Source organism: Symphalangus syndactylus, chromosome 16 (assembly GCF_028878055.3).
Source record: "Symphalangus syndactylus isolate Jambi chromosome 16, NHGRI_mSymSyn1-v2.1_pri, whole genome shotgun sequence".
Classification (NCBI taxonomy): domain Eukaryota; kingdom Metazoa; phylum Chordata; class Mammalia; order Primates; family Hylobatidae; genus Symphalangus; species Symphalangus syndactylus.
Window position 1 is genome coordinate 70715814 of NC_072438.2, and position 27455 is coordinate 70743268.

At 39.8% G+C, this 27455-nt stretch overlaps 1 protein-coding gene across 3 annotated transcripts in view; it reads left to right on the top strand.

Annotated features, from left to right (window-relative positions):
- The window catches only part of ADAMTS12 (ADAM metallopeptidase with thrombospondin type 1 motif 12), a 367651-nt gene that overhangs the window by 241735 nt on the left and 98461 nt on the right, over positions 1–27455 (top strand). For 2 of the 3 annotated variants that reach the window (XM_063619890.1, XM_055246206.1), the window contains exons 9-14: positions 302–446; positions 5765–5857; positions 7973–8118; positions 12605–12774; positions 19761–19894; positions 25817–25937. In XM_063619890.1, the coding sequence (XP_063475960.1) occupies positions 302–446; positions 5765–5857; positions 7973–8118; positions 12605–12774; positions 19761–19894; positions 25817–25937 (809 nt within the window). The remainder of the gene's footprint in view (positions 1–301; positions 447–5764; positions 5858–7972; positions 8119–12604; positions 12775–19760; positions 19895–25816; positions 25938–27455) is intronic. The other variant, XM_055246207.1, reaches the window with a different exon arrangement.

Consider the following 27455-nt stretch of genomic DNA (forward strand, 5'->3'; position numbering starts at 1 on the left):
ACTGTCAGGAACACCCAACAGAGATCAGAGTGGTCACTCAAACCTCATTGAGAATAGGATAATGATTTTCTAATTTTACCATGGCTTGTATTTTCTAGATAAACTAAGCTTATGTTGTGGGATATGATTTCATTTTCTTTAATAACTCCCCCCGATGGGCCTAGAGGGTTCTCTGCCTTGTAAAAAATAAAGTTGTCTTAAAGGACAAAGAGTAAACCAGAGGGAAGTTTCTGTTGAATGAAAGGCTGAAGGTGAAGGGAATCCTAAACAACTCCTCTCATTTCTGTTAACTTGTTTTCAGCCGAGGCTGGGGGTTCTGTCTTGATGACATACCTAAAAAGAAAGGCTTGAAGTCCAAGGTCATTGCCCCCGGAGTGATCTATGATGTTCACCACCAGTGCCAGCTACAATATGGACCCAATGCTACCTTCTGTCAAGAAGTAGAAGTAAGTGTTGGCTATCTTAGTACCTCTTGGTGGGTATATGCAGGGCTTCAGATCTCCAGCATGCTGAAGGAAGAGCCAGGGCAATATTTGGAAATCTGAGCATCCAGACACAGAATAGAAGCTTTATATTTAAGGCAAGGTGTGTCTGTAAGGCAAAACAATTAAGCTGGAGTCGTATTCCTTGACATTGCCACCCTGGTATTCTACGAAGCCTACATTCCGTTGCAACTGGGTGGTGGTTGAGACAGTTCCATAGTGATTTTCAGGGTTCACAGTGATTCACACCTGCAGACTCCATAGCAACCAACTTAATCCCTAAAATTGCTCCCTTTCTTGAATTTCACATCTGGCTGAAGAGTGCCAGCAGCTCCCAAGGTAGAAGTAGGATTTATTCACCAGTTCATTCTTCTTGTTTATTTTCAACGTCCAAATAATAATTCAGGATTTGACACCGTACCTTCTGAAGAATCTGTAGCTCTGTTCTATCTTCTTCATTACCACTGTCACTGCCTCAATTCAGTCTCTCATCATCTTTCCTTGCTATCGTAATTATCTCCTACCTCGTCTCCCTCCTATTCAAATTGTTGCTCAAGTTATTTTTTAAAAACACAATCTAACCATGGTCTGCTCTGCTGTTAGGGTCCCCGCTGACCACAGGATAAAGTCCCAGCTCCTTTTGAGGCAGTCGTTCGTGATTTGGAAACTGTCTATTCTCTGAACTCATCCCTTATAATGCAAAAGTATCTGTGTTAACACATACATACTGACGAGGCAAGTCTCGCTGAATCCCTGCCAGATTCTGTGCTATGTACTGAATAAGAAGAAAATATAAACACTCAAAAATTAATAAGACAAAGTCTCTGCCCTTGAGGAGCTCATGGTGGAGGAGGCAGGCATAAAAATTTTAATACAGTGAGATCAATTCAAAACAAAACATATAAAAAACTTAAAGGGGAAAGTAAATAACTGTGCTTAGAACAAGCAAACTTAACAAAGAAGGTAAAGTTGATACAAAAAACCTCATCCCTCACTTCTAACTGGCTACCAAGTTATGCCAATTCTGCCTCCTAAATTTTTTTTTTTTTTTTTTAAGACAGAGTCTTTCTCTGTCGCCCAGGCTGGAGTGCAGTGGCATGATCTTGGCTCACTGCAACCTCCGCCTTCCCAGTTCAAGCAATTCTCATTCCTCAGCCTCCCAAGTAGCTGGGATTACGGGTATGCGCCAACAGGCCCGGCTAATTTTTGTGTTTTCAGTAGAGACGGGGTTTCACCATATTGGTCAGGCTGGTCTCGAACTCCTGACCTCAGGTGATCCACCCTCCTTGGCCTCCCAAAGTGCTGGGATTACAGGAATGAACCACTGTGCCCGGCCTAAATATTTCTAAATTCCACCTGTTCCTAGATGACTATAGCAGTTCCCTGATTGGTAGAGTCTGAACACTTCCCCTTAACTCTGATTCATTTTCCAAAATGCAGCCTAAGTAACCTTTATAAATGAAAATCCATTTATAAATGGATTGATAAATACTCCCCTGTGAGTAGAATATCTCATAGCCTTCCTATTTTCTTGCAATAAAGTACAAATTTCCTAAAATGGCTTAAGAAGAGGCTTCAGAATTCGCTCTCCTCTTGCTCTCTGACCTTATGTTTTAGAATATTGTTTTAGCCCTTCACTCTCTAATCTGCTACTGATTATATGTATATGGAATTTTATCACTAATCTTTCCTATCTGGGAAACCTCTCCATATTTTCATCTCTTTGTATCTCTGTATTTTATATCATTTATCTTTATCTTCTAGTTCACTAGTCCTCTCTTCAGATTTCTCCAATTATGCATTATATTTAACCTGTCTATTGACTTTTTAATCTCATTTATCATATTTTTATTTATAAAAGTCTATTTGGTTATTTTTCTGAATTTTCTCTCACTTTCATGGTATTTTGTTCCTAATTTTAAACTTTCGATGTGATCTTTTATTTCTTTAATAACATGTGACATATTTATTTTGCAATTTATACTGAGTAATTTCAGCGTTCAGAGTCTATGTGCATCTGTTTCTCCTATTTGGGGTTTCTCCACATATTATGTGTTATTTCCTTTTGTGATTTTTGCTTTTATTGTGAGCCTTTAGTTATAAAACTTTATGTCAGGTTTTCCTTTAGGGCTCAGATGGCTGGCACATTCTTTCAGAGAAAATTTTCACTTCTATCTCTGGGTCAATTTAAAATGTTATTGATTTGATATTGTGTTGACTTCATGAGCAGCATGGGGGTGAGTGTGGATACCAACTCTCAGGAGTAACACTTGACCACTCCTTCTAGGGTTAAAGTCAAAAGAGACAAGTTTTCTGTGTACCTAGATTTCAGGTCACCCTTTCACTCAAGGCCTTATATGAAGGTCTCCAACTTCCTACCTTACATAGGCCCTAGGCATTGTCTCCAGTATCTAAATGACTAATAAATCGAAGATCTAAGCAACTAGGTTAATCTCCAGATTAACATTTCTGCTACCTTTTTAGCCATTGGGGGTTTCCTTACTTTCTTGGTGACTCAAGGATGCACTTAAAATATTTAAAATATATTATGCATGATTTTAGAAGATTTATAAAGATAAGCATTTTCCAGGGTATCCTGTTGTTTACTAGAAACAGGACACCCAAGTTATCTCTGGTCAGCTTCTCTTCTGCAATCCATGTTTATCTGCCATGAACAGCCTCCATTCTCTGAAAGTGCTGGGTTCTCCACAACCTCTAGAACCCTGCACACTGGTTCCTCGGAACCATCCCTTCTGCTCATCATTTGAGTCTCAGCTTACATATTCTTTTATATCCTATCCTGAATTTCCTATGTCAAAGCTTTATTAGACAATAAAGGTTTAGGTTTTTGTTTACTAGACTATCTCCTTTCCTACCACGTGAGCTCTCTGAGGAAATTTTTATCCCTGACACTCAGCAATGCCTAGCACATAGTAGGCACTCAATAGATAAGTGAATGAAGACTTCAGATCCCTTTATATGGCAGCCAAGATAACCTCATCATTTCCATGTTAACAACACCCTAAAACACCAGAAAATGTAGCATTATCCATGTTATAACTTTTTATTTTGAAATAAACTCCAAAAAATTGAAAAAAAAATAGTACAAAATTTCTGTGTATCATTCGCCTAGCACATCATCCTTTCTAAATGCTCAGTGAACTCAAAGTAAAAGAAATCCTCAGAAAGAAGGAAAAAAAATAAAAGGGGGAGCGATAAGCATGAATAGATATTGAGGCTGAAGTGGAGATAACAAAAGGGTTATGTGGGTTTTCGCACCTACATTGGAAGAGACAGTGATGTATTCTCCTTGACCAGGGCCAGGATTTAGAACTGAGACCTTTGCATGAAGCTGCGATTCTCAAAGAGTTATGCTTCAATGAAAGGATGAGCTAGAAGAAATAAACCAAAACGAAAGAGAGATGACAGAGAAGCAACTTTTATCTCAGCCTGGTTTCTAGTGGGGAAGTGGCCGGGGTGTGTGGAAATACTGGTGAATAACTTTCTCACTTGGAAATTCTTTACTAGAGGCCATGCTCATGCTAATCTAGAGTTTAAATTTGTACCCTGTATAGCTTGAGTAGCTTCATTGCAATAATAATAATAATAATAATAAATAAAACATTTGGCCTGGAGATACCATGGATGCCTGGAAATAAAGGTGAAACTGGCCCAGAGGAACCAACACTCAACCAAGGTGGCATGAAACTCCAATAGATAAAGCCACCCTAGGCCGGGTACGGGGGCTCACACCTGTAATCCCAGCACTTTGGGGGGCCAGGGTGGGCAGATCATGAGATCAGGAGATCGAGACCATCCTGGCTAACACCGTGAAACCCCGTCTCTACTACAAATGCAAAAAGTTAGCCAGGCGTGGTGGCGGGTGTCTGCAGTCTCAGCTACTCGGTAGGCTGAGGCAGGAGAATGGCATGAACCCAGGAGGCAGAGCTTGCAGTGAGCCGAGATGGCACCACTGCACTCCAGCCTGGATGATAGAGTGAGACTCTGTCTAAAAAAAAAAAAAAAAAAAGCCATCCTTCAGATGAGTTCATAATTCAGCCTCTAATTCAAAAATCTAATGTAGTCCATCTTCAGCTAAATGAGAAGAGCAATAAGCCCTTAAGAACTTTCAAAAATTGAATTTTTATATAGGGATAATAAAATAAATGTATAAGAATGAATTGTACTTGAGAAAAAAGAGCCATAAGATATATGTAAGGCAGATATGAGGAAGAATAAATACAGCTTCTGGAAATGGAAAGTGTGGTTATTGACTTAAAAATTCAGTGGATGGATTAAACAGCAGACTTGACACAATTGGAAAGAAAATCAATCAAATGGAATTTAGAGCTGAGAAAATTACTTCCCATCCCACTTGGGTGCTTCTTAGGGGTGTATGATGGAGGAGAAAGTTTCTTCAGTTTTTATATACAAAAAGATTGAGAGCTGAGGAATATGAAAGTGAAGTTGAAACACAAAGCACAGAATAAGAAGGTCCATCAACAACAATTACAGGTTCCAAAAGGAGAGAAAGAAGAGGCAAAATTTAGAGACAGAAATATTGATAATTTTCTAAAATGGCTTAAAATATGAAGTCATATAATGACAAAACACATGCAGTGTAGAACACAATAAGTGGATAGAACTATGGTAGATGAATAGACAGAAAAAAATACTAATATATAGATGGAAGCAGCTAAGCTATTTCAGATGGCATCTGAGAATTCTGCCAACCTTCCTTTGTCCCCATAGGGGTAGAAATAAGAAGGAATATGCAGCTCTCTTCCTGGAAACTGATACCAGCTGACTACTTAAGGTAATAAGTGAACAAGCTGAGGCTTTCTAGATGGAAGAGTTTCCATTTTCTTCACTGAGCAGGCTCAAGTTATAACCACCCCCAACTGTTAGTAATCAGGTTGCCTTCCAGCCACATTTTAGGTGTACCTTTTGTAGATGATCACCAGTTACCCTTCCCAAGAGCAATGAGTGCTGGATATTGTGCCAAACATATAGAAATGACCACCTCAACCCTTAGAAAATAGGTTTTATCCCTCATTTCCATATTACCTAGTATGATCTATAGACCATTGTTTATGAATGATGACAAAGTCCAAGTTAAGCTTGAACTGAAAACTCTAATGATTACTTTCTGTCACTCTTAGTCACTAACAACAGTGGCATTTATTGTGAGTGTGTGGATAAGTGTGCATATTTTACTGTAACTATAGAAATGCTTTGTGGCAGGTTTTGAAAATACAAAAGAAGTGCAATTTGTTTTCTAGAATATCTGCCAGACACTGTGGTGCTCCGTGAAGGGCTTTTGTCGCTCTAAGCTGGACGCTGCTGCAGATGGAACTCAATGTGGTGAGAAGAAGGTGATGCGTCAGGCCGAGGAATGAGGTGGGAGGGCGGTGGGCAGAGTTCATGGGAGGAGCTGAGAAGAAGGCCCTAGAGGGCAGCTCTCTCTGAGGGAAGAGCAGTGGATGGAGGACAAACAATCAGACCAGCTGGAGGAGAGCACCCCACATCCACCACTCCTGGTGAACCTGCATTGGGAGCAGGTAGTTAAGGAGGGAGGGCTGAGGTCCAGTTTCACACTTCACTTGTAAAACATCTGTTTCATCTCTCCCTGATGAATTTCTATGGAGTTTGTGGTCAACATTTCCTGGGCTTATTATCAGCCTTCCTTTTGACTTTTTTTCTCTCATATGGAAGATTGAAAAGGATAAGCCAGCGGCTTCTTCTTCCCAAAAACGCAGGATTTAGGCCACTTATCATCTTTCTCATCATCTGACATGACTGCATTTCTTGAAGTTCTGCTACTTTACTAAGCAGGCAAGTCAGACACCACAGAACTCAGAGAGGTTTGATATCCTCTAGGCTGGGTTTCTTGTGGGCCTAGAGCTTACATGTTTAGTGGGCATCTTTATGTAGCTTGAGTGTGGCAGGACCCCCCACTGAGATTATAGAACCCGGACAAAATACACAGTGGCCAGAAAAAAACAAGGGGAAAAAAAGGATATCAGACAATAAAACATGTCCAAATCCTCCAGGAAATGTGGTTATTCATGACAACCACATAGCATTTCCCTTTGTTTTCATTTTTGTATATTCCCTCTCCTAAACCGATAGTTGTGGAAGGATTGCCTTGAAGAGGGGAGAGAGTGGATTTTTTCTTAGTTGCTTGAAAGGCCAGAGCTGCAAACAATGGGTAGAGTTAAAAGAAAGCAGAATTTTTTTCTTGATATAATGAAGAACTTCCTAACAACTAGTGTGTTTTGGCAGTGAAATTGACCTTTTGTCAGGAAACAACAGGTGCTGGAGAGGATGTGGAGAAATAGGAACACTTTTACACTGTTGGTGGGACTGTAAACTAGTTCAACCGTTGTGGAAGTCAGTGTGGCGATTCCTCAGGATCTAGAACTAGAAATACCATTTGACCCAGCAATCCTGTTACTGGGTATATACCCAAAGGATTATATATCATGCTGCTATAAAGACACATGCACACGTATGTTTATTGCGGCACTATTCACAATAGCAAAGACTTGGAACCAAGCCAAATGTCCCACAATGATAGACTGGATTAAGAAAATGTGGCACATATACACCATGGAATACTATGCAGCCATAAAGAAGGATGAGTTCGTGTCCTTTGTAGGGACATGGATGAAGCTGGAAACCATCATTCTCAGCAAACTATCACAAGGACAAAAAACTAAACACTGCATGTTCTCACTCATAGGTGGGAATTGAACAATGAGAACACATGGACACAGGAAGGGGAGCATCACACTCTGGGGACTGTTGTGGGGTGGGGATAGCGGGGAGGGATAGCATTAGGAGATATACCTAATGTTAAATGACAAGTTAATGGGTGCAGCACACCAACATGGCACATGTATACATATGTAACTAACCTGCACGTTGTGCACATGTACCCTAAAACTTAAAGTATAATAAAATAAATAAATAAATAAAAAGAAATTGACTTTTTGCAGAGGATGAGTTCTCTGTTGCAGTCATTAAGTACCCAGAGAGCTATAAAGAAGTGCTATTCACTGTGCCAGTCTGTGAACTATTGTGGTTTGCAACAAGATAAAGATCATGCACCAGAAAGTAAATCAACTATGTTACTAAGCAACTATGTTGCTAAGCGTACTAAGCTGACGTGCTTTTCATAACAGGACTCTCAATGAAAGAAGTTGTATGTTGATTTACATTCTTGTGCTCAATCTGCCAACCACACTGTGTAGCACCTGTGTGATTAGGCAACGTAAAGTTTCCTTCCATTTCTGAAACTCTCTGATTCTAAAACCCAAGACTCTTGGCAGAAACTTATATGGGCCCCTGTTTGTTTTGTATCTGATATGTGACTGTAGAAAGCTGGCTTGCTTGCAAAGAATTGGGTTTAGACTTTTAGGGCTCTTGGCTCAGCTTGCTCTGGTAACCTTCCTGATACGGCCATCTCCTGCCTCTTCCCTTTCCAGTGGTGTATGGCAGGCAAGTGCATCACAGTGGGGAAGAAACCAGAGAGCATTCCTGGAGGCTGGGGCCGCTGGTCACCCTGGTCCCACTGTTCCAGGACCTGTGGGGCTGGAGTCCAGAGTGCAGAGAGGCTCTGCAACAACCCCGAGTGAGTCCAGATAAATATATTTCCCTTCTCTCCACATGCGCTGGGGGCGGGATCGGGGGGCAGTCTTGAATGGCATGACCTCAGTGACTCCAAGCCTCCACCAGGGAAATTAAATGGGTTCCCAGGACAAAACAGAACAAGAAGATACACAGAGAGTGGGAGAAAAAGGTGGTTCTGTTTTGTGTTGTTTCATTTTGGCTTGGCACTGGATTCTTACTAAAACTTGGATAAGTAAGCTGATTTTATCATTTGGGGAAATAAAGCAAATTTCTTTTAAATGTGCAATCTATGTGAAAGCCTCTAGGAGATTATAAAATTAAATATTTTTAAATAACTCCATTTTATCGGTAGAGATGAGTGAAACGCAATTTTGCTGATAAGATTGTAGCTTGCTTTCAGTGATAATGAATACACAATTTTATGAGAATAATTCTTTCCTTAAGCAACTAGTAAAACAGGTACATTTTTGAGGACAATTATTTTTAATATTTTTAGATAAGGATTTTTATAAACCCTAAAGTTCCGTAGTGGCCTGTTAAGGATTCTGCAAATGTTATTTTACAAGTGACTTTCAATTGTTTAAGCAAATTGCTTAATTTTTCATATATTCTATTTGTATAATAATATTATATATGAGGTAAATTTAAACTTGCTTGTTTTCCAAATACACATTACATTCTTAATTTCATTATTTTCTGATATACTGTCTCCCAAGTAATTTCTTAAAAGTGTATATGTGATATCTCCTTTAAGTGGAAATTATATTGTTTCTTTTATCTAGATTTACATTCGTCTACTTTGAAAAGTAGGAGTCACATTTTTTAAAAGGCGAGCAATAAAAGTGATTTTATCTCTCAGTATCTCAATTCCAAAGGTTATTTATCCTTTTTGTTAATAACTGTATTACCTAGATGTATAGTATTTAAATATAAGTATACGTATATATGTATATATATGCATGTATACGTTACATATATACACTATATATATTATATATTTTTTCTAAGGGTTAATAAGTTAGTATGTGTAAGGAATTATCTACTACATAATAAAGTGTTAATAAACAGTAGTTATTATGAATCTTTATCATTTACCACATTTATAAGCATGCATTTGGAAATTCTTCACAAAATTATTTTAAAATTGCACCCTTTGATGAAAGTTGTTTTCATTTAAATACTGGGTTTCTGTGACTTCCAAAATTCCAAACCAAGAGTTTCTCATAGAGTACTTTATTTTTAGAGAAAATTGTCATTTAACCGTTTGTTTCCATTTGATCCAGAAATGTGATTTCCATTTTCATTTGAGAGATCAGAAAAGAAAGGCAATTTGCTCTGGGACTTATTGTCAATGCTGTATATTCGGACACCACCAGTGTGAAACCTTCTTGGGAGGCTGGTCAGTGACCTGTGGCTATCAGAGAAGGGAACTCCTAGTTGAGGAAGTGAAGGATGAATCTCTAACCTGGCTTCAGGAGAAAGGTAGTTCTAATTCTCATCTCCAAGACCACAGTTTGTCATAGAGTCTCCTTGGGTGAGTGGACATGCCTGTTCTTCATTGCCAGTTTGCTTAAATTCATTGCTAACACTGCCAATGGCACCACATCATAGATTCAAATCTGTGGCTCGAGTCAGAGATTCAGGCCACTGCATGAGCCAGCTGATGTTGGGACTGCATCCTTGCTGTAGGTCAACTGTCTAGTGAGAACCCAGCAGAGCTTGGCTCATAAGAGGCTGTCAGTGATATTGATTGGATGGAAATGAATTGGAGACATACCAGGTCATAGAGTGTCACTGCATCAGCACAAATAGAAAACCAGCCTGACCTTAAATAACAAGGACAATTCTTGGTACCTTCTACAAGGAGTCAACAAATTAAGAGCCTACTATATGAACTGCCTTGGTCAAAACTCTTTGATGAGTGAGGAACGGAAGCTTACTGAGGCCACACTGAGGGAGGGGAGGTATAGAAAATCTCATGGGCATTCAAGGAGAACAAAGTACAGCAGAATCAACAAGAATTACAGCTGCAACCAATACTTGACTAGACTGCCAGGATTTGAGTTCTCTGTCTCTCAGGATTTTGTGGTCAGGCAGTGTAACACAGTGGATAAGAACTCAGGCTTTGGATCAAGGAAGACGACGATTCAAATCTTGGCTCTGCCACTACCACCTGTGTCCTTCGGGGAGCTGTTCTGGCTTTCTGTGTCCCTGGAATATGATTTCATCTGGACTGCTCACTCGACGTGCCTTCTGCCTTTGCACTGAGAAGCACTTTCCAGCCGTCCTTTAAGACCATTCTCCAGGATGAGCCGTTCCGTAAATCCTTCCCAACTAGCCTCATTTCCATGGCTTTCCCCCTTCACATAACTCTCATTGTACTTTCAGTCTGGGATACATAATTGCTGTCTTAAATTGTCTCTCATTTCTTATATAGCTCATTTTTTTCTCCTCAACCAAATTATGAACTTCTAGGAAGCATAGAGCATGGGTTGACCTTCGTTTGCACCCTCTTCTCCCTGAGCATAGTGTTGAGCACATGGTAGTATATAAATACTGGTTGATTATTATTCACGATAACCAAAATAAAAATGCTATCAGTTATTGAGCTGTCATTCTGTGTTAGTTACTCTACTAAATCTGTGGTTGCATTGTCTCATGCAATACAACTTGTGAGATAAAAACTATTATGCTCATTTTACAAACGAAAAAAAACTGAGGCTCAGAGAAATAAGGTAACTTATTCAGATACATCTAACAAAAAGATAATGCCAAATTCGAACTCCAGGCTATTGGCACTCCCGCGATAGGAGGCGCACTCCCGCGATAGGAGGCGCACTCCCGCGATAGGAGGCGCACTCCTGCGATAGGAGGCGCACTCCCGCGATAGAAGGCAAGCTCCCGCAATAGGAGGCGCACTCTGGCGATAGGAGGCACACTCCCTGATTCAGATACTGCAGCAAGATGGACACCAGAAGGCATGCCTGGGAACCTTCTCAAAGGATAGTTTCTTCCCCTCTCCCCTCTCTTATTTTGAGTGACCCATTGATCCTGACAGGAAGGCTGGTATGCCCTCAAGTGTATCACAAAGGAAAGAAAAGTCAAAAAGTGATTTTTCTAAAATAAGATTAACTTATTCACCCATTGAATATCTATTAAGAGCCTCCTATGCCCAAAGTACTATGAGGCACCACAGAGGACACAGAGCTTGGATTGTGCCATCAAAGAACTATCTTTGGGAATGATAGGTTCAGGACGTGCAGCTGGCACACAAAGTGTCACTGAAGAGGAGAAAAAAATTACTTCTGGTGGAAATCCAGGAAGGATTCGTGAAGGAGGTAGCATTCATTTGTTCAAGCATGAGCAGTAGGTAGACATGTGGAGACTTTAAGGGAGGAAAAAAATCTATGCAAAGGCACAGAAAAGAAATATTAAATGAGGCAGGTGGCACCACTGGAGCAGTGTAACATGAAGCAGAGTGTGGGAAGTAAATTGTTAAGGTGAGTTAAGGCAGGATTGTGAGGGCTTTGAATGCCAAGCTCAGGAGACTGATGTGACCATTGGATGCCATTAGAGATTTTAAAACAGGAAACTAAAATAATTAAGGTCATCTGAAAATTTAGCCTGATGATTGTTTGTACTGTGGGTTTAATTTTAAAGGAAGAGATAGAAATGGAGATAAGAATTTTAAAAGTAGAGATAGGAATGGAGATAAGAATTGGATTGGTTTGATTATTGTAGAATTGAAGAGTAGGAAACAAATGTAAATAGACAACTGATGACCAGGCAACTGATTGACTGTGGGATCCAAGGAAGGCACAGATGGATGATTCTGAAATCTGACCACTTTTAACTCACCAAATATGAATCAGAGAAGGAGCATACTTGAAAGGAAAATGATGTATCCTTTTTTGGCATAGATTTCACCTGGAGGATATACAGGTGGAAATGACATATAAACTATTTCAAAATAAGCTACTATACACTTAGGACTGAAATGTTGGCAGGCAAGGAAAAAATGTGTAAAATTTGAAGCATTTATTTAAAAGGTAAGTTTTGACGGCATAGAGAGACATCATTTGTCAAGGCCAGATACCAGAGGAGTTTTAAAGGAAAATGTTGGCGTTTAAGCAAACTAAAAGAAAAGCTTGGGACAAAAAACCAAACACCGCATGTTCTCACTCATAGGTGGGAATTGAACCATGAGAACACATGGACACAGGAAGGGGAACATTACACACCGGGGACTGTTGTGGGGTGCGGGGACGGGGGAGGGATAGCATTAGGAGATATACCTAATATAAATGACGAGTTAATGGGTGCAGCACACCAACATGGCACATGTATACATATGTAACAAACCTGCATGTTGTGCACATGTACCCTAGAACTTAAAGTATAATAATAAAATAAAAAAATAAAAAATTCCCAAATAAATAATCAAATCTAAAAAAAAAAAAAGAAAAGCTTGTCTGTTTCATTTGCAGGCCAAAGTTTGGAGGGAAATATTGCACTGGAGAAAGAAAACGCTATCGCTTGTGCAACGTCCACCCCTGTCGCTCAGAGGCACCAACATTTCGGCAGATGCAGTGCAGTGAATTTGACACTGTTCCCTACAAGAATGAACTCTACCACTGGTTTCCCATTTTTAACCCAGGTAAGGAGCTGTAATGGTGTATCTCAGATCTAGGGAACAGCCATTCTCAAAGCATTTGTATGTCAGTCAGGGTTTCTGTGATCCATACAAAGATTAACAAAGAAAATTGTACACCAGGAATTTTGTAATTTAGAAGATGGAAACATTGACCTGGTTAAGTTGATCAGTAAATGTTGAAGGCTGAATACATTCAACTCTGTCTGAGCTTTGTGGGAGATAAAAGAAGTTTATAAAACATGGTGACTTGCTTCAAAACAGCTGAGGTGCAATTGAGCCGTTAATAGGGCATGTAGGAATTCAGTAACTAATTGCTTGTTGATGGACATGAGAAACTGACTGTGATTTCATCAGAAATTCAGAAGAAAAGGTCATCGTGGGTTTGAAGTAATCGCAAAAAAAAAAAAAAAAAAAAAAAAAAAGGCTTCCAGTGAAGCAGTTGATGATTCTTAAGACTACTCATGCTTTCATGAGCAGTCTTTCCACCAGAAGAAAGAAAAGGGAAGGCATTCAAAATAGAGTCATTCCAAGTGGGAGTAGAATAACAGGTGGAAAGGCAAGATAATAGGAATGAAAGAGCAAAAGCCAGCTCTGCACTAGAAATCAACATTTTATATGTACAGGAGTGTGAGAAGGGTAAAAAGTAAAATCAAACGTCAGAATGTTGCACAGGAAGGATAGGGACATGATGGAGTTGGAGAATGGAATAGCGGCCCTGGCAAAACTTCCAGACACATTCTATCCTTAAAATGAAGAAGAATCAATGACCATTAGCTAGACATCAACATCAAAAAGCATATTTGTGTTGTTTGTTGTTATCTGAGTAGGAAATGAAACAGAAAAGATTTTCCTATGTTAAAGAAATTTAAGGCAAGGTAGTAAAAAATAGCTAATCAAATTTTTCATGATTTTTGAGTTCCAGAAAATCCAATGTGAATAGGACACAAGAAAAATCACAGATTTGAGAATTGTGTATTTGGACTGTTAGAACAATGACATGCAATAGCTTTTGAAAGAAAGACTCTGCAGTGCTTTGCTCAGCTCAGGCCTCCAAAATACCCTGATGCTCTTAGTTGTCAAGGGCAGTGATTGCTCCTTGCCCCCAATTATTCAGTGTCATTTATGATCTAGAGGGAAAAACCATTTGGTTATTGGTGCAATTTAGTCTCCTGAGTCAGGCATTTGGATACAGGAAAACTCAGGCATATATCCAGGTGTACTCCAAAATTACCAAGTGATAAAAGGTGCATCCAGTCAGTGCTATCTATGTGTATATCCTGCGCATTCTCAATTTGTTAAAACTATTTGAGTCAGTGGTCCTGTAGACTCTGAATGGGCAGCCTGTCAGAGCTAAAATAGCATAGCTGCTCCAGTGGTATCACATGTGCTTAGTATGGGATCCCCCTCCCAGATATACAGTTGGATTTGTGTCAATTTAACTCTGATGGCTCAAGTAGCTGGACTTGGAATAAAAATATTTGATTCAGCTTTGCTTTTCATTTGTTTGCAAGCATTCATCATGTGCCTACTTTTTGACTAGCAAAGCAATAGGTACTAAAGAAGTGAGAGTTACACAAGTTGACATTAATTCCACTCACTTTGGAGTGATTGATTTGCTTCTCTAACTCAGATGAAGTTTGCCACCTACTGACCTTACTCCCTACCCAGTCTATCAGCATTCATCCTCTATCCCGGTAGTTTCTTTGTAGATTCCTATGCTATTATTTTCATTAGCAGACAATGACTTAATCTGCTAATCTGAATAGCTACTACCTTGAACAGCACACTGATTACTTTCCCTATTATACTCTGTCTACAGAGTTGCTATTTGCTTAGTTAACAGGCACCCCTGGCAGTAGGTCGTTCATGTCAACAAGGATTTCTGCAGCATTTTTTCTGTGCCAGATATCAAGCGCCTTACAGCCTCCCAGGCATCCTTTTAGAAATCACCAGAGGATAAAATAAACATACAGCAGAGTTTTCTACCCCCTCAGTGGACAGTGATACTTCCCACAGCACTTTATATGCTTTTTCCTAATTTTATCTCCACAAGAAAACCCTTCAAGGAAAGCTGTTTTTGACCCAATTTTTAGAGATGAGCTAATAGGTTTGGAGGACCTATGTAACTTGCCCAAACTCAGACCATGAGATAGAACCAAGAGTTAGCCCAGGCCTGACTCTGCAGCCTGATCGTTAAGCACGAAAACATACAGGGACTGGGTTAAGTTCATTTCCTTAAGACCAATGCACTGAATTTTGAATTTTCCCTAAGGCAATGTTCATGTCTTTAAAACCTTCAATTATTTCATAAGCCAGGAGCTCTGCTGGAAAACCCGACAACCCTTTTTATTATGATTAAGGTTCAGTTTATTAAACCTATGTATCTTGCCCTTGAGAACCAGTGTTTTCTAAACATTTAAGCATTGATGACTAATTATTACATTGCTTAAATAATTTAAGTTGTGATTCTAAGTTTACTTCTTAAGCATCTTAACCAAAAGACAGAACTTAAAACTACACAGTAAATAGAAAACTCATTACTGCACTTACCCTTATCTAATACATCAATACAGCCAGGCATAGTGGTGCATGCCTGTAATCCTAACTAGTCAGGAGGGTGAGGCGGGAGGAGCGCTTCATCACAGAAGTTTGGGGCTGTAATGACCTATGATTGCACCACCTCACTCCAGCGTGGGTGACAGAGTAAGACCCTGCCTCTACAGAAAAATTTTAAAAATAAAAAATAAAAGAAAAAGAAAACTTCAACGACAAGGGTTTAATTCATTTTAAAAAATTATTTCTACTTTTGTTTTTATACCTTTCTGTGGTTACTATAGAATATATTCATTTTAATGCCTTCTTATATTTCACTAATACATATTTCTATGTATTGTGGGGATTACAATAAGATTATCGTATTAGAAAGTACAAGAATACCATTTTAGACTAGCCAAAGGTTTCAGACTCTTGGTAATTACTTGACTGATTTTGGGCTGTGATACAGAGTGACAAGTTTTCATTTTTGCTTTTTCCTCCAAGCTGATTTGATTTTAGTCCTTAAGCTGAGCTTCCTTTTTAAGTTAAATATAACTTCTTGCATCAATAAAACATTTTAAGTTATGCCTTTTGCTTTGGGGTTTAGTATTTCTTGGGATCTGTTGAGGAATGGCAGGGGTGCACACCACAGATCCCTTCTATTCATGTGCACACCGCCTTCCCGTTTTGGCCTTCCCTTACCGAACACAAGTTCAAAGGTAAAATGATTAAGAATTGCAAGACAGAGACAACAGCATTCAACCAAGTGTGAGGTCCTGGGTAAAAGCACAGGACTTATGCCCATGAAGCCCTGCCTGTGAATGGATTTTAGAAACTGGATTCTTTAAAATGATGAAACTCACATTCCAGTCTATTTGCAAAACATGAAATGCATCAAAACTTTTCCTTACCTAAGAAATATTTTCATTCTTTTTAGCAAGTTAGAGCTTTCATTTCTATCATTGTTAAGATCATTATCCAAACATGTTGAGCCACCCTGTTTCTGCAAAATTGAAAATGCAAACTTTGATTCGGTAAGTTCATCTCTTTTCCTAAGCTCCGTTTAAGAGGATTAATCAGACAGTGTGAGGGTGAGAGTTCACTAGTAAATTAGTTTTAGAGCTTTTGCTTAGGTGAATTATAAATGGACTTGAAAGCTAGAGGGAAAAAAATCACATGACCCTACAAAAGGATGTGTCAAGGCAGGGGAATAAATGTGAGACAAGGAAAGTACTCAACTCTATAGAGATGATGGACTTGACAAGGTTGATGTCTGGCACAGAGAATCTCTGATACCAGTGATGACTCTCAAGAATTAAGACCATCCATTACCACCCTTGCCTCCTCCTGCAGATCCTGTGTCACAGGACAACTTAATGACATAACCAGAGCTCTTCCTGAGCACCATGAAAGACAAAGGCCAGAGAAGGAGGGGACAGAGAAGGAGGACTTCAGGCTCAGCCTTATAAAAGCCTTGAATAGCACTGAACCTTCCATTTAGGATGACTGCTTTCAAACATAGGGTTCTCCCTGGCCTGAGGCACATCTATAGGTCATGGTGGTGGGAGCTCTGGGAGAGTTGCAACAGAGAATCTGTATGCTGTCATTGTCGTTGTTACAAATGTTATTTCCTAGATAATTTCTAAGTCTCCGTAAACCACTATACTTGTAGTCAACACACATGTGTGTTTCTTGTAGGCAGTGTACTTCATTTAACCTGTCTAGCCTTGAAGAATGTACTAGTCCTGTGTTGTGGAAACAGGGTGGAGGGAAGTTTTGAAATTAGGGCCTCTCTTTGTGGAGATGTGTCATGAATATCACTGGGGAAGGAAGACTTTTCCAGTTTTCCTGTTTGAGGGCCAAGACTTACTATTTTTAAAAGGAATATATGTGTCTTATAAAAATGCAAGTGCACATAATAGAATGAAACAAAAATGAATTCCTGTTATCTCACTGCATTGAATGTATTCCTCCAAGATAACCATGCTAACAGCAGGTTTTCACTTGCACACAAATAGAACCATAATTTGCCAGTTCTGCAACTTGATTCACTGAGTAGATCAAGGCATCATGGTCTACCTCATTCCTTTTAGTGACTGCATAGCAGTCCATTATGTAAATGCGACTTAGTGAATCTGTCCGTTTCTCTCTGAATAAACATTCCATTGCCGCAATGAACATGCTCTGGTCCCAACTCTTTCCAGCAGCCTTGAAACAGATGATTCCTTAGAAAAGCTCCAGAATTATTCGGGGCTGCTTTCTATTTTTGCTTTATGTATTCCAAATACAAAATCCCAAATCCAATTCTAAAGTTTAAACCAAAGTCTTAATAAAATAATCCTTGGATTCAGCACCTGGATTGATGTTCTCATCCTAAAGAGAATAGAATTGTTCCCAGGTTGCTCGCTTTAGTACTTCTATTCCAGTTTGCGCAGTAACACAGCTAATTGTCCTACCAGAAATGGAGCTACACAATAATCCCAAGTCACTCTTTGTCCCAGTCTTGACACTTTTCCCCTGGCTCTTTATCCAATGATCTATTCAACTCGTTTTGACTCTATCTTGTCAGACAGCTTATCCACTGCACCTTACATGAAATCAGTTGGTTTTCTTTATTTACATATTTGCTTTTATCTTTCTGTTTTAAGCTTTTTTGTTTGTTTGTTTGTTTGTTTTTGGATTCAGGGAGCACATGTGCTTATTTGTTACCTGGGTATTTACTACATGCATAATGGTAGGGATTGGGGTTCTAGTGTACCTAGCACCCAAATATTGAACACTGTACCCAATAGGTAATTTTTCAACCCTCACCCTCCTTCCACCCTCCTTACTTTTGGAGTCCCCAGAGTCTATCTCCATCTTTATGTCTATGTATATCCAATGTTTAGCTCTCAATTAAAAGTGAGAACATGTGTTATCTAACTTTCTGCTTCTGAGCTAGTTCACTTATCTCTTTTAAGCTTTAAACAGATGTTTTTGACCTCAGTCTTAAGTTTGTTCAGCATTTCAGCATTCGGAGCTTTTGCTCATGGTTACCTTTGTGTGAAATTTGCACTTTCATTTCCTGGCCACATGAATCACTGCAACCTCAAGCAGACACAGCCATCACTGTGCACTCAGACTTGGCATTTGGTGCCCAGCCCAGTGAGAAGGGCCCATGACGAACAGCCTTATGGCTGGTACCATTGAGTCCTCAGCTGATCACACAATGAAGCAACTAACAGCCCTGCCCATAATAAACACATCCAGAAGAGACCCCAAAATCCCTGCCAAAGAAGACATTATTGTGTTTTTCACTTAAAGAAAAGCATTCATTACATTCATAAGAAAATTATTATTTGCATTCTTCTTATCATATACATGTATTCACTATTAAAATTTTTAAGGCAATCTGTGATTTAAGTGTTATCTTTCTGGTTATTCTGTATATATACATATGGGTGTGTATTTTATTAAGTTAATGTTCTTGTGCTCTAGATCACCCTATCTTCATTCACAATGGAGTAGAAAACTGAATCTTAGAATGGATTCAGTGTAGGACCCAAGATGATGGGATGAATCACTATGATAAGCAGGTTGGCTTCAGCTTCAACAAAAAAAAATGTTTCTACATGGTTGTCAATCTAAGCACCTCTTAGACTGGAGGAGGACATTTGGTGGGGCAGGATTATGCTGGTGGTGATGGAGGTTGTGGTAGTAATGAGCTGGCCCTATGGGAGGGGATGCCTGTCCCCTGGAGGTTTACTTACTTTGCTGCAAGAAACAAGCAGGCATCCTGCTTGCCTGGAGTCTTTCATGGCTGGTTGCAATAACTTATTTTCTAAGCTAACCCCAGATGCTCAGTGCCTTATTTTTATAAGCACAATTCAATGTTGAATAGAAAGGAGTCATCGTGTACAGCAAAGAATAGAGTATTTTAAAGCAATTTTTTAATTTAATTCATTATGAAACTTGTTTTGAAAAAGGAAAAATAATCCTTGGATTCAGCACCTGGATGTGTGAAATGTGTCTTGAGGCATATTTCAGCAGGTCTCTCAAGCAGGTAAAAAGATGGGATCGCCAGAGTAAATGACACTTGGGGGTCCTAAGTACAGAGGAATCCTGGGGGAGGATGGCTCAAGCCTGTAATCCCAGCACTTTGGGAGGCCGAGGCGGGCGGATCACGAGGTCAGGAGATCGAGACCATCCTGGCTAACACGGTAAAACCCCGTCTCTACTAAAAATACAAAAAAATTAGCCGGGCGTGTTGGCGGGTGCCTGTAGTCCCAGCTACTCGGGAGGCTGAAGCAGGAGAATGGCGTGAACCCGGGAGGCGGAGCTTGCAGTGAGCCGAGATCGCGCCACCGCACTCTAGCCTGGGGGACAGAGCAAGACTCCGTCTGAAAAAAAAAAAAAAAAAAAAAAAAAAAAAAAAAAGCTAATTTGCAAGGATTTGCCTTCTTTTTTCCCTTCAGCACATCCTTGTGAGCTCTACTGCCGACCCATAGACGGACAGTTTTCTGAGAAAATGCTGGATGCTGTCATTGATGGTACCCCTTGCTTTGAAGGTGGCAACAGCAGAAATGTCTGTATTAATGGCATATGTAAGGTATTGGGTATGTTTCCTTAATCTACAACTTTATAAAATCATGACTTTTACTAATTTGGGAAGTCAGATGTTCTAAGTTTGTGCTTTCGTGGCATTTACACCTCATCTGTTTTTTTATATGTGGTTCATGAAACGAAAACATAAGACTTCTCAGTGTTCATCAAAGTCACAGTTTTGGATTGAATAGTTTTTTCCTTCTGCAGTCATCTTCATTTCTTGATTAGTTGATGTGCCCTATGATATTATTTTAGACATTGAGCATGAAAAAGAGGAATTATCAGGAAAACCCAGCTCAGATTATTTCAGTGGCATTAAACTTGAGAAAAACTGAAATTAATAATAGTTTCTATGGTACTTTTCATAATGCATTTTCACATTTAATTCTCCATTGACTATCAACATGAGCTTCTCAGAGAGACAGTATGACAGTAGTTACAAAACAGGTTTCTGATTTCTATGTAATTTTTCCACATTCACTTCATTAACCAAGTCTATATAAATTATTTAGACCTGATGTGTTGATGCTTTTAAGTGTGTAACCATTAAAGAATTCCTTCTTGTTGCTTGCATTTTATTTTGCAAGGAACTGAGGAGCAGGACTTGTGATCCAACCCCCAGGCATAAATCTCAGTTTAAAGAGAAAGTGTTTTTAATTGGTTAAAGGAAGATGTTTTAATCAGTTAGTAAATCATAATGGTTTAGCACTTGGGTTTTAGGATATGAACTCAACACCATCATTTACTAGTTGTATGATCCTATACATCTTTCTAAGACTCAGTTTTCTGTCATAAAACTGAGATATTTTTATGTATCTGCCTAGTTGGGGTTGTCAAAAGAGTAAATAAGGCCTGTTAACCTAAATAACAGACAAAGAGAGACTCTCTAAAAGAAAATGAAGCTTATTTGGGAATAGTGCATTGCAATGGGAATATGTATGCCACAGTTAACTATGTGCATATTTAGGAAGGTAAAGGAAGACAGGGGTTTTTAAAAGAAAATAAAAATTTTTAAAGGAAAGAAGTTGAAGAGAATTGCCAAATTGCTTTTAAATAATTATTATTTCCTGCAGAGATCAATAACAAGGGTGACACCAATCCAAGGTTGCTCAGGAAGTTGCTGGGCAGATGTCGTTGCAAAAGTATTCTTTGTGTAAGGTTGTTATAGCCTTTGTGCAAGGTTGTGGTTTTTGCAGAGCCTTTTTCATCATCAGGCATACAAGGGTGAGAACTCATTCTTCCTAGCCTTCCCTGGCTATATTTATCAGGGTTTTTTCTTAACATTAGTTACTCCATTTTGATTCTGACAACTTTCACAGGTAATATATGTTAAGCTCTTAACAGGGGCCCTGGTGTAAAATAAACTCTTAGAAAACAGATTTGTAAACTCAACAAATTTTATTTGTTTTTTAAAAATATTTATAATATTTTTTCCACTGGACAAAATTATTCCCTGTGACAAGCTCTTGCCCCTAAATATTCAGCACTCTGAGAAGGTTCATATTTCTCTATACAGTTGCTTTTTCATTTATTTTGTTCAAGGTACTTGTTTTCCATCACAGGCTGAAGATGCTATTTCTATCAATGCAGTTATTTAGATCTAAAAGATAATTTAAGCATCATATTTACTCCTCAGTGATTAAAGTCCTCAGCCCTAGCTGCACATAATAATCACCTGGGGAGATTTTAAAACATCAATGCCCAGATCCCACATCCCAGAGATCCTGAATTAATAGGTTTGAAATAGAGCCCAGACATCAGTAATTTCTAAAAGCTCTCCAGGCAATTCTAATAAGTAGCCAGGATTGAGAACCATTATAAGTCGGATGCCTTTCTTGAGCCCAATCAAATGAACCCAACAGAATAAGCCAGATTTTGTCAGCCTGCCTTACTCTTTGTGGGAGCCAGTTAAGACCTTTTAGAAGCTATAATTGCCCACTTTCTGTCTATACCACACTGATTTGAGTTTTTAAGCTGAAAAAATGGTGTCAAATCAAATATGCTTAATAGCCTAAGTACTTTATCTTCAAGGATCCAGGTTGTAGGTAGTTCCAGGCTCCTTATTTGTTAGTCTTATTGTTACCCTCATTCATTTACTAGTTTTTTCACAGGGGATTGAGCATGTATTGACATAAAAATATATGTTTTCAGGAAAACAATGTATGCAGTGTTTGTCTAATCTACATTCTTTGTGAATATGAAAATTTGGTTGCTTATATTCATGTCTATTTTGAATTTACAATATTTGCCAATATTTTGGTATGTTAGAGTTGCAGATTATATTGTCAAGGAAATTATCAAGCCCCGATCAGAACTGAATTTGTTCTGGGAGGTAACTATCTGTGCCCTTCCTCGTAGTTTTTTTTGGTAAGCTTGCTTATCAAAGATATGAACTTTGACTTTTCAGGACACCTTCTGTTTTAAATTACCAGGATGACATAGAATAAGCTTTTAAAAATGAGCAAATGCCCTACTCACCTCCACCCACTTCCAGCTCTGAACTCTCACTCTCATACCCACTGTCTGAGGCCAGCTTGATAACCTTCCAGCTCTCTCCCCTCTTTCTCCTGGTAACCAGTTCCTTGACTTCAGCTCCTGGACTCCTCCCTCTTCACACAGCATAACATTGGCTGAATTTCCTCCTAAAATAGACCAGATGCCCTGGTCTATCCATCAGCTGCTCCCTAACTTTCTCTTAGCCTTCCCCCAATCTCTTACCCCAGTTCTGGATAAGGTTCTGGATCAACCCCATCACACCCCTTTTTTGATCTTAGCCTACTGTGCATTCCTTAAAATAAAAATTCAACATTATGCATTTGTGTCCTTACAAAGTCAGTGTCTTCAATCCACCTAAGCTTTTACCCTTACCTGACAATCTTCCCCCTGTCCCGAGTTAGCTTCCTCACTCATTTCTCTCAAAAACTGTTTTGGACCTTCTTTCATCTCCAAGGCCATTTTGGCCATCTCAGTGATAAACTAAACATCCCTAAATCAATTTCTCTGAGCCAGATCTACGTTCAGAATACCAGGTCCTATCTCCTGACCCTCAAAAGCCCAACAGTTACTTCAATCTTAACATTTCTAAATTAAAATTATACCTAATTCTTGCCCCAACCTGTTCTTCTATAGCACTTCTTTTTGGAATGATGCTAAAACCATTTAGGCTTACTGATATCTAGGCCAGAAATCAGTAAGTCATTCTTGAGTCCTTCTCAACTCTCCTCTCCAGTTAATTACTCACTATAACACCACCACTACCACCACCACCATCATCACCATCACCCCGCTATCACCACCACTGCTGCCATCACCACCACCATGTCCACCACCATTATCACCCAACCATCACCACTACATCATCACCACCACCACTACCACCACCACCATCAAATCACCACCACCATTACATCACCACCACCACTATCATCAAATCACCACCACCCTACCGCATCACCACCACCATTACCATCAAATCATCGTTACCACTACCACATCACCACCACCACCATCATCAAATCATCACCATCACTACCACATCACCACCACCACCATCATCAAATCATCACCATCACTACCACATCACCACCACCACCATTACCATCAAATCACTACCCCCACTACCACATCACCACCACTACCACCATCAAATCACCACCATTACCACATCACCATCAACACCATCATCAAATCACCACCACCATCACATCACCACTACCACCACCATCACTACCATTAAATCACCACACCATTACCACATCACCACCACCACCATCAAATGACCACCACTACCGCATCACCACCACCACCATTATTACCATCAAATCGCTACCATCACTACCACATCACCACTATCACCATCACCACTACCATCACCCCCATCTACCCCACCACACCACCACCACCATCAAATCACCACCACTACTACCACATCACCACCATCACCACTGCCACCATTACCCTGCACCACCATCACTGTCACCACCACCACCCCCACCACTGCTACCACCATCCTGCCCCCCACCATTATTGTCCATCACCACCACCACTACATCATCATCACTATTATCACCACCTTCACCATCATTCCCACCACTACCATCACTATTCCCACCACCATTGTAATTGATGATAAGATGGGAAATGAAAGTGATTTTTTTTCACAGACACACTATCTATTGGGGTGATTGCCTGGCATATTCAGAGTCACATCAGAAAAGGGCCATGCTGAAGTCATTTTCCACATTGGGTAGCAGCATTGGAGCCACCTCTGATTCTGCTGAAGGCAGAAAGAGCATACTGTTGTGGGCTTTCTGTGTTGCCAGAGCGTGTTATGAAGGAGAAGAGTGAGGTTTGTTTCTTTTCCCCTGAGAGCCCCTTATGTTTTATATGCAACGAGGAGGACTGGTTTATGTCTTCATAAACCTTCATACAACTTTCTGTTGTATACTTAATTCCGTTTTTATTGTACTGCATGCAGCTCACAGGAAAACTAAATTGGGTAGGTCTCTGCAAGAACCCATTTAATATGCTGTGGGACAGAATGTTGGGGACATGGGTGTGTCTCCTTCCCCCAACCCTTGTCTCTCAGTTATGTGGGCACATATTACTTTAGAAATATAAAACTACCCATTCAAGAAAAAAGGCTTGGGCTTCAGATACTTGCTTTTCTGACTTTCTTTCCTTTATTCTTCACATTTTTTATATCTATTTCCCTGTTGGTAGAGATTAAAGAAAATACTTTAAAATTAATATGCCTCAGAGTCAATCTCCCTAGCTCATTCTAAATCAGTGAAGGAATGAATGCCACTGGGAATATGGTTGTAGATGTCAGCTTATTAAAGGGTGCTCAAGCTCAATGCAAACATATTGCTTGTGAAGGGTGGACATTTTACTCATAGTCACTAAAGGCACCTGTTTTGCACATTGCTTTTTTTCCCATTGTTATTAGCATAATTAAATTTTGGTGTTTTTTTTTTAAATATCTTAGCACTTAATCTTTTTCCCCCACTAGGTGAAGCAGCCCAGTCTTTGGACCTAAAGGAAATTAAAGACAGTTAACCTAAAGAATGAAGCTATTTTCTGTTAGTGGGCATTCATTCTCTGTTTAGCTGGTAGAGGGTGTGTTTAAAGACTCAAAATAAGCCTGGTGTGGTACCTGTAGTCCCAGCTACTCAGAAGGCTGAGGTGGGAGGCCAGGAGTTCCAAGGCTGTTGACTGTGAATAGCTACTGCACTCTCGCATGAGCAAAATAGCAAGATCCCATCTCTCTAAAAAAAGATTCAAACCATTCTTCCTTTGAGTAGATTTGAGATGGCTTTCAAGTTAGAAAGAAAATGATCTTTAAACATCAAAAAGGAAATGAAACTATCTGGACACAATTGTTCCCAAACAAGAAAGAAACTTATGACTAAAGGAATATGGTATAGCTTTCCCTTGTGGTCATGGAAGAAAGCAAGCCACAGAAAAGTCCAGGTGAAGGTCAGATATGGTTCATGACTTTCAATCTAAGTGTCATGATTCTTTGGTATCCACCCCCACAGAACACCCCAAGCTTCATGGCTCTCCTTTTCCAGGATGAGAACACATCTGAAAGAGACTTGCTGCTCTACCAGCTTCAACTCCAAGACGTTTTCATAGTTAGATTTTTGGAACATTTTCATAGATTTTATTCAGTTCTGTCTCTGATTCAGGAAATTAGAGACTTCACTCAAGGTGTGCCTCCCTCCCCTCTGAGCAAATAGTGCCTTTACCATTGGTGGATGCTTTGATATTCCTCTTGCTGCCACCAGGAGCAAACATTTGTCCTTGTACCTGGTACCTCCTGCCCAGTCTTATAAAGCACCAAAGGGGAAAGAAGAAGTCATAGATCCAGGCAAGAGTGGCATCCCCTGCCTGGGCATTCATCCTCCACCTCTCTTCCCCACAGATGGTTGGCTGTGACTATGAGATTGATTCCAATGCCACCGAGGATCGCTGTGGTGTGTGCCTGGGAGATGGCTCTTCCTGCCAGACTGTGAGAAAGATGTTTAAGCAGAAGGAAGGATCTGGTAATAAATAAATAATCGAAGTGGCAGGGGATCAAAGGTGGGGGGCAAGATAAATGGTTGATTGATTCCTAGTTTTTGTTTTTATTTTTTTAAACAGTCTGTGATTTTCAAAGTATTCAAAATGGTATATAGCCTTTACCACAAAGGAGTAAGGGTTCTTTGGCAGTTGTGGGAAAGGGGTTGATTGCTGACAATATACAGGATGCATCACAGTGAGATAGAGATCTGAAATGGCCTTGTGGCTGTGCACAGGAACAGGTGTAAGAGTGTGATCTCTGGGAGAGGATCCTCTTTGGGAACAAGCATCATAAGAGAATCCAGCATTAAAGCCAATGGCATTGGAACAGACCAAGAACTAGGGGAGAGAAGAGATCAGAAGCTGGCTGAGAAGGCTGCAGACACAAGGACAGATTCTGTAGTGAGGACAGAAGCCAGCAATGGGTTTACAGGCAAAAGAATTGGGGTACACCTTCAATTCAAAGTCAAAAGAGAAGCAAGGCAGGGTTGCATCAAATCTCATTTATTCCCAATTGCTCCCTGGGAGGGGGTCCCACCCCCTGGTCCCTTATGACTTTCCAGACAGCTCCTCCACCTAGCATCCCCTTCTTACCCACACTTTACTATTCTTTTCCCATAGTCACCTTTTGCGGAGTTTCTTCTCTGTGCAGCTTTGGGCTATGGATAGTCCTCAGGACATGAAGAGTCCACCTTCAAGGGTGGACCCCAAGGAAGACTCAGTTCCCAAGGAAGGCAGCTAAGAAAGGGTGAACCATTATATGGGAGCCATGGCAGATCTCACACCTCTGAGTTTCCCTCACCTGAGGGGTGAAGGAATTGAGATAATACACACCACTTTCCACCAGTCATGGGTTGAGGTTACTCTAGGGAGATCAGACTGTTAATTCTCCAGATTCCATAGAGATGCTGGGAGTAGGGAATCCACCATGCACTATTGCAATAGGGCCTGAGGGGAGGGGGCAGTGTCTGCTACACAGGGGTGATGCCCAGGACAGGAAGTGATAGCCACTTTGAGAGATGGTAAAGCCCTGTTTTCCTGGATTCTGGAAAAATAATATCTCTCTTCTAAACGTGCTTCCTACCCAGGATGAAGTTATTGAGTAGGATCCTGAGAGGATCAAGTGTGTCCTTCAGTTAATTACATGACCTATTGTTCCCTAGTAATCATAACAGCAAACAGTCTAAATTTAATTTCCATCCCTATTTTTCATCTTTGACTATTGGATTACTAAGGTTAAATTGTGAGATGTAATGCTTGTCCTGCCCATGAGAATTACCATTGGAAGATTGTATTTCATGTCTTTGATTGATAGCTTTATTATGGATGAAAAATACTCTCTGGATTGCTTATTTGGAATGTGAATGATAAGCCGTATGTCTTAGGCTTATGATTAAGCACCCTGTGATAGCCAGTGTTTTTACAAGCTTTACAAAGGTGTTTTGTAAATATTTTTCATTATTTATGTGACTTTACTTACTTACAAAAAGTTACACTTAAAA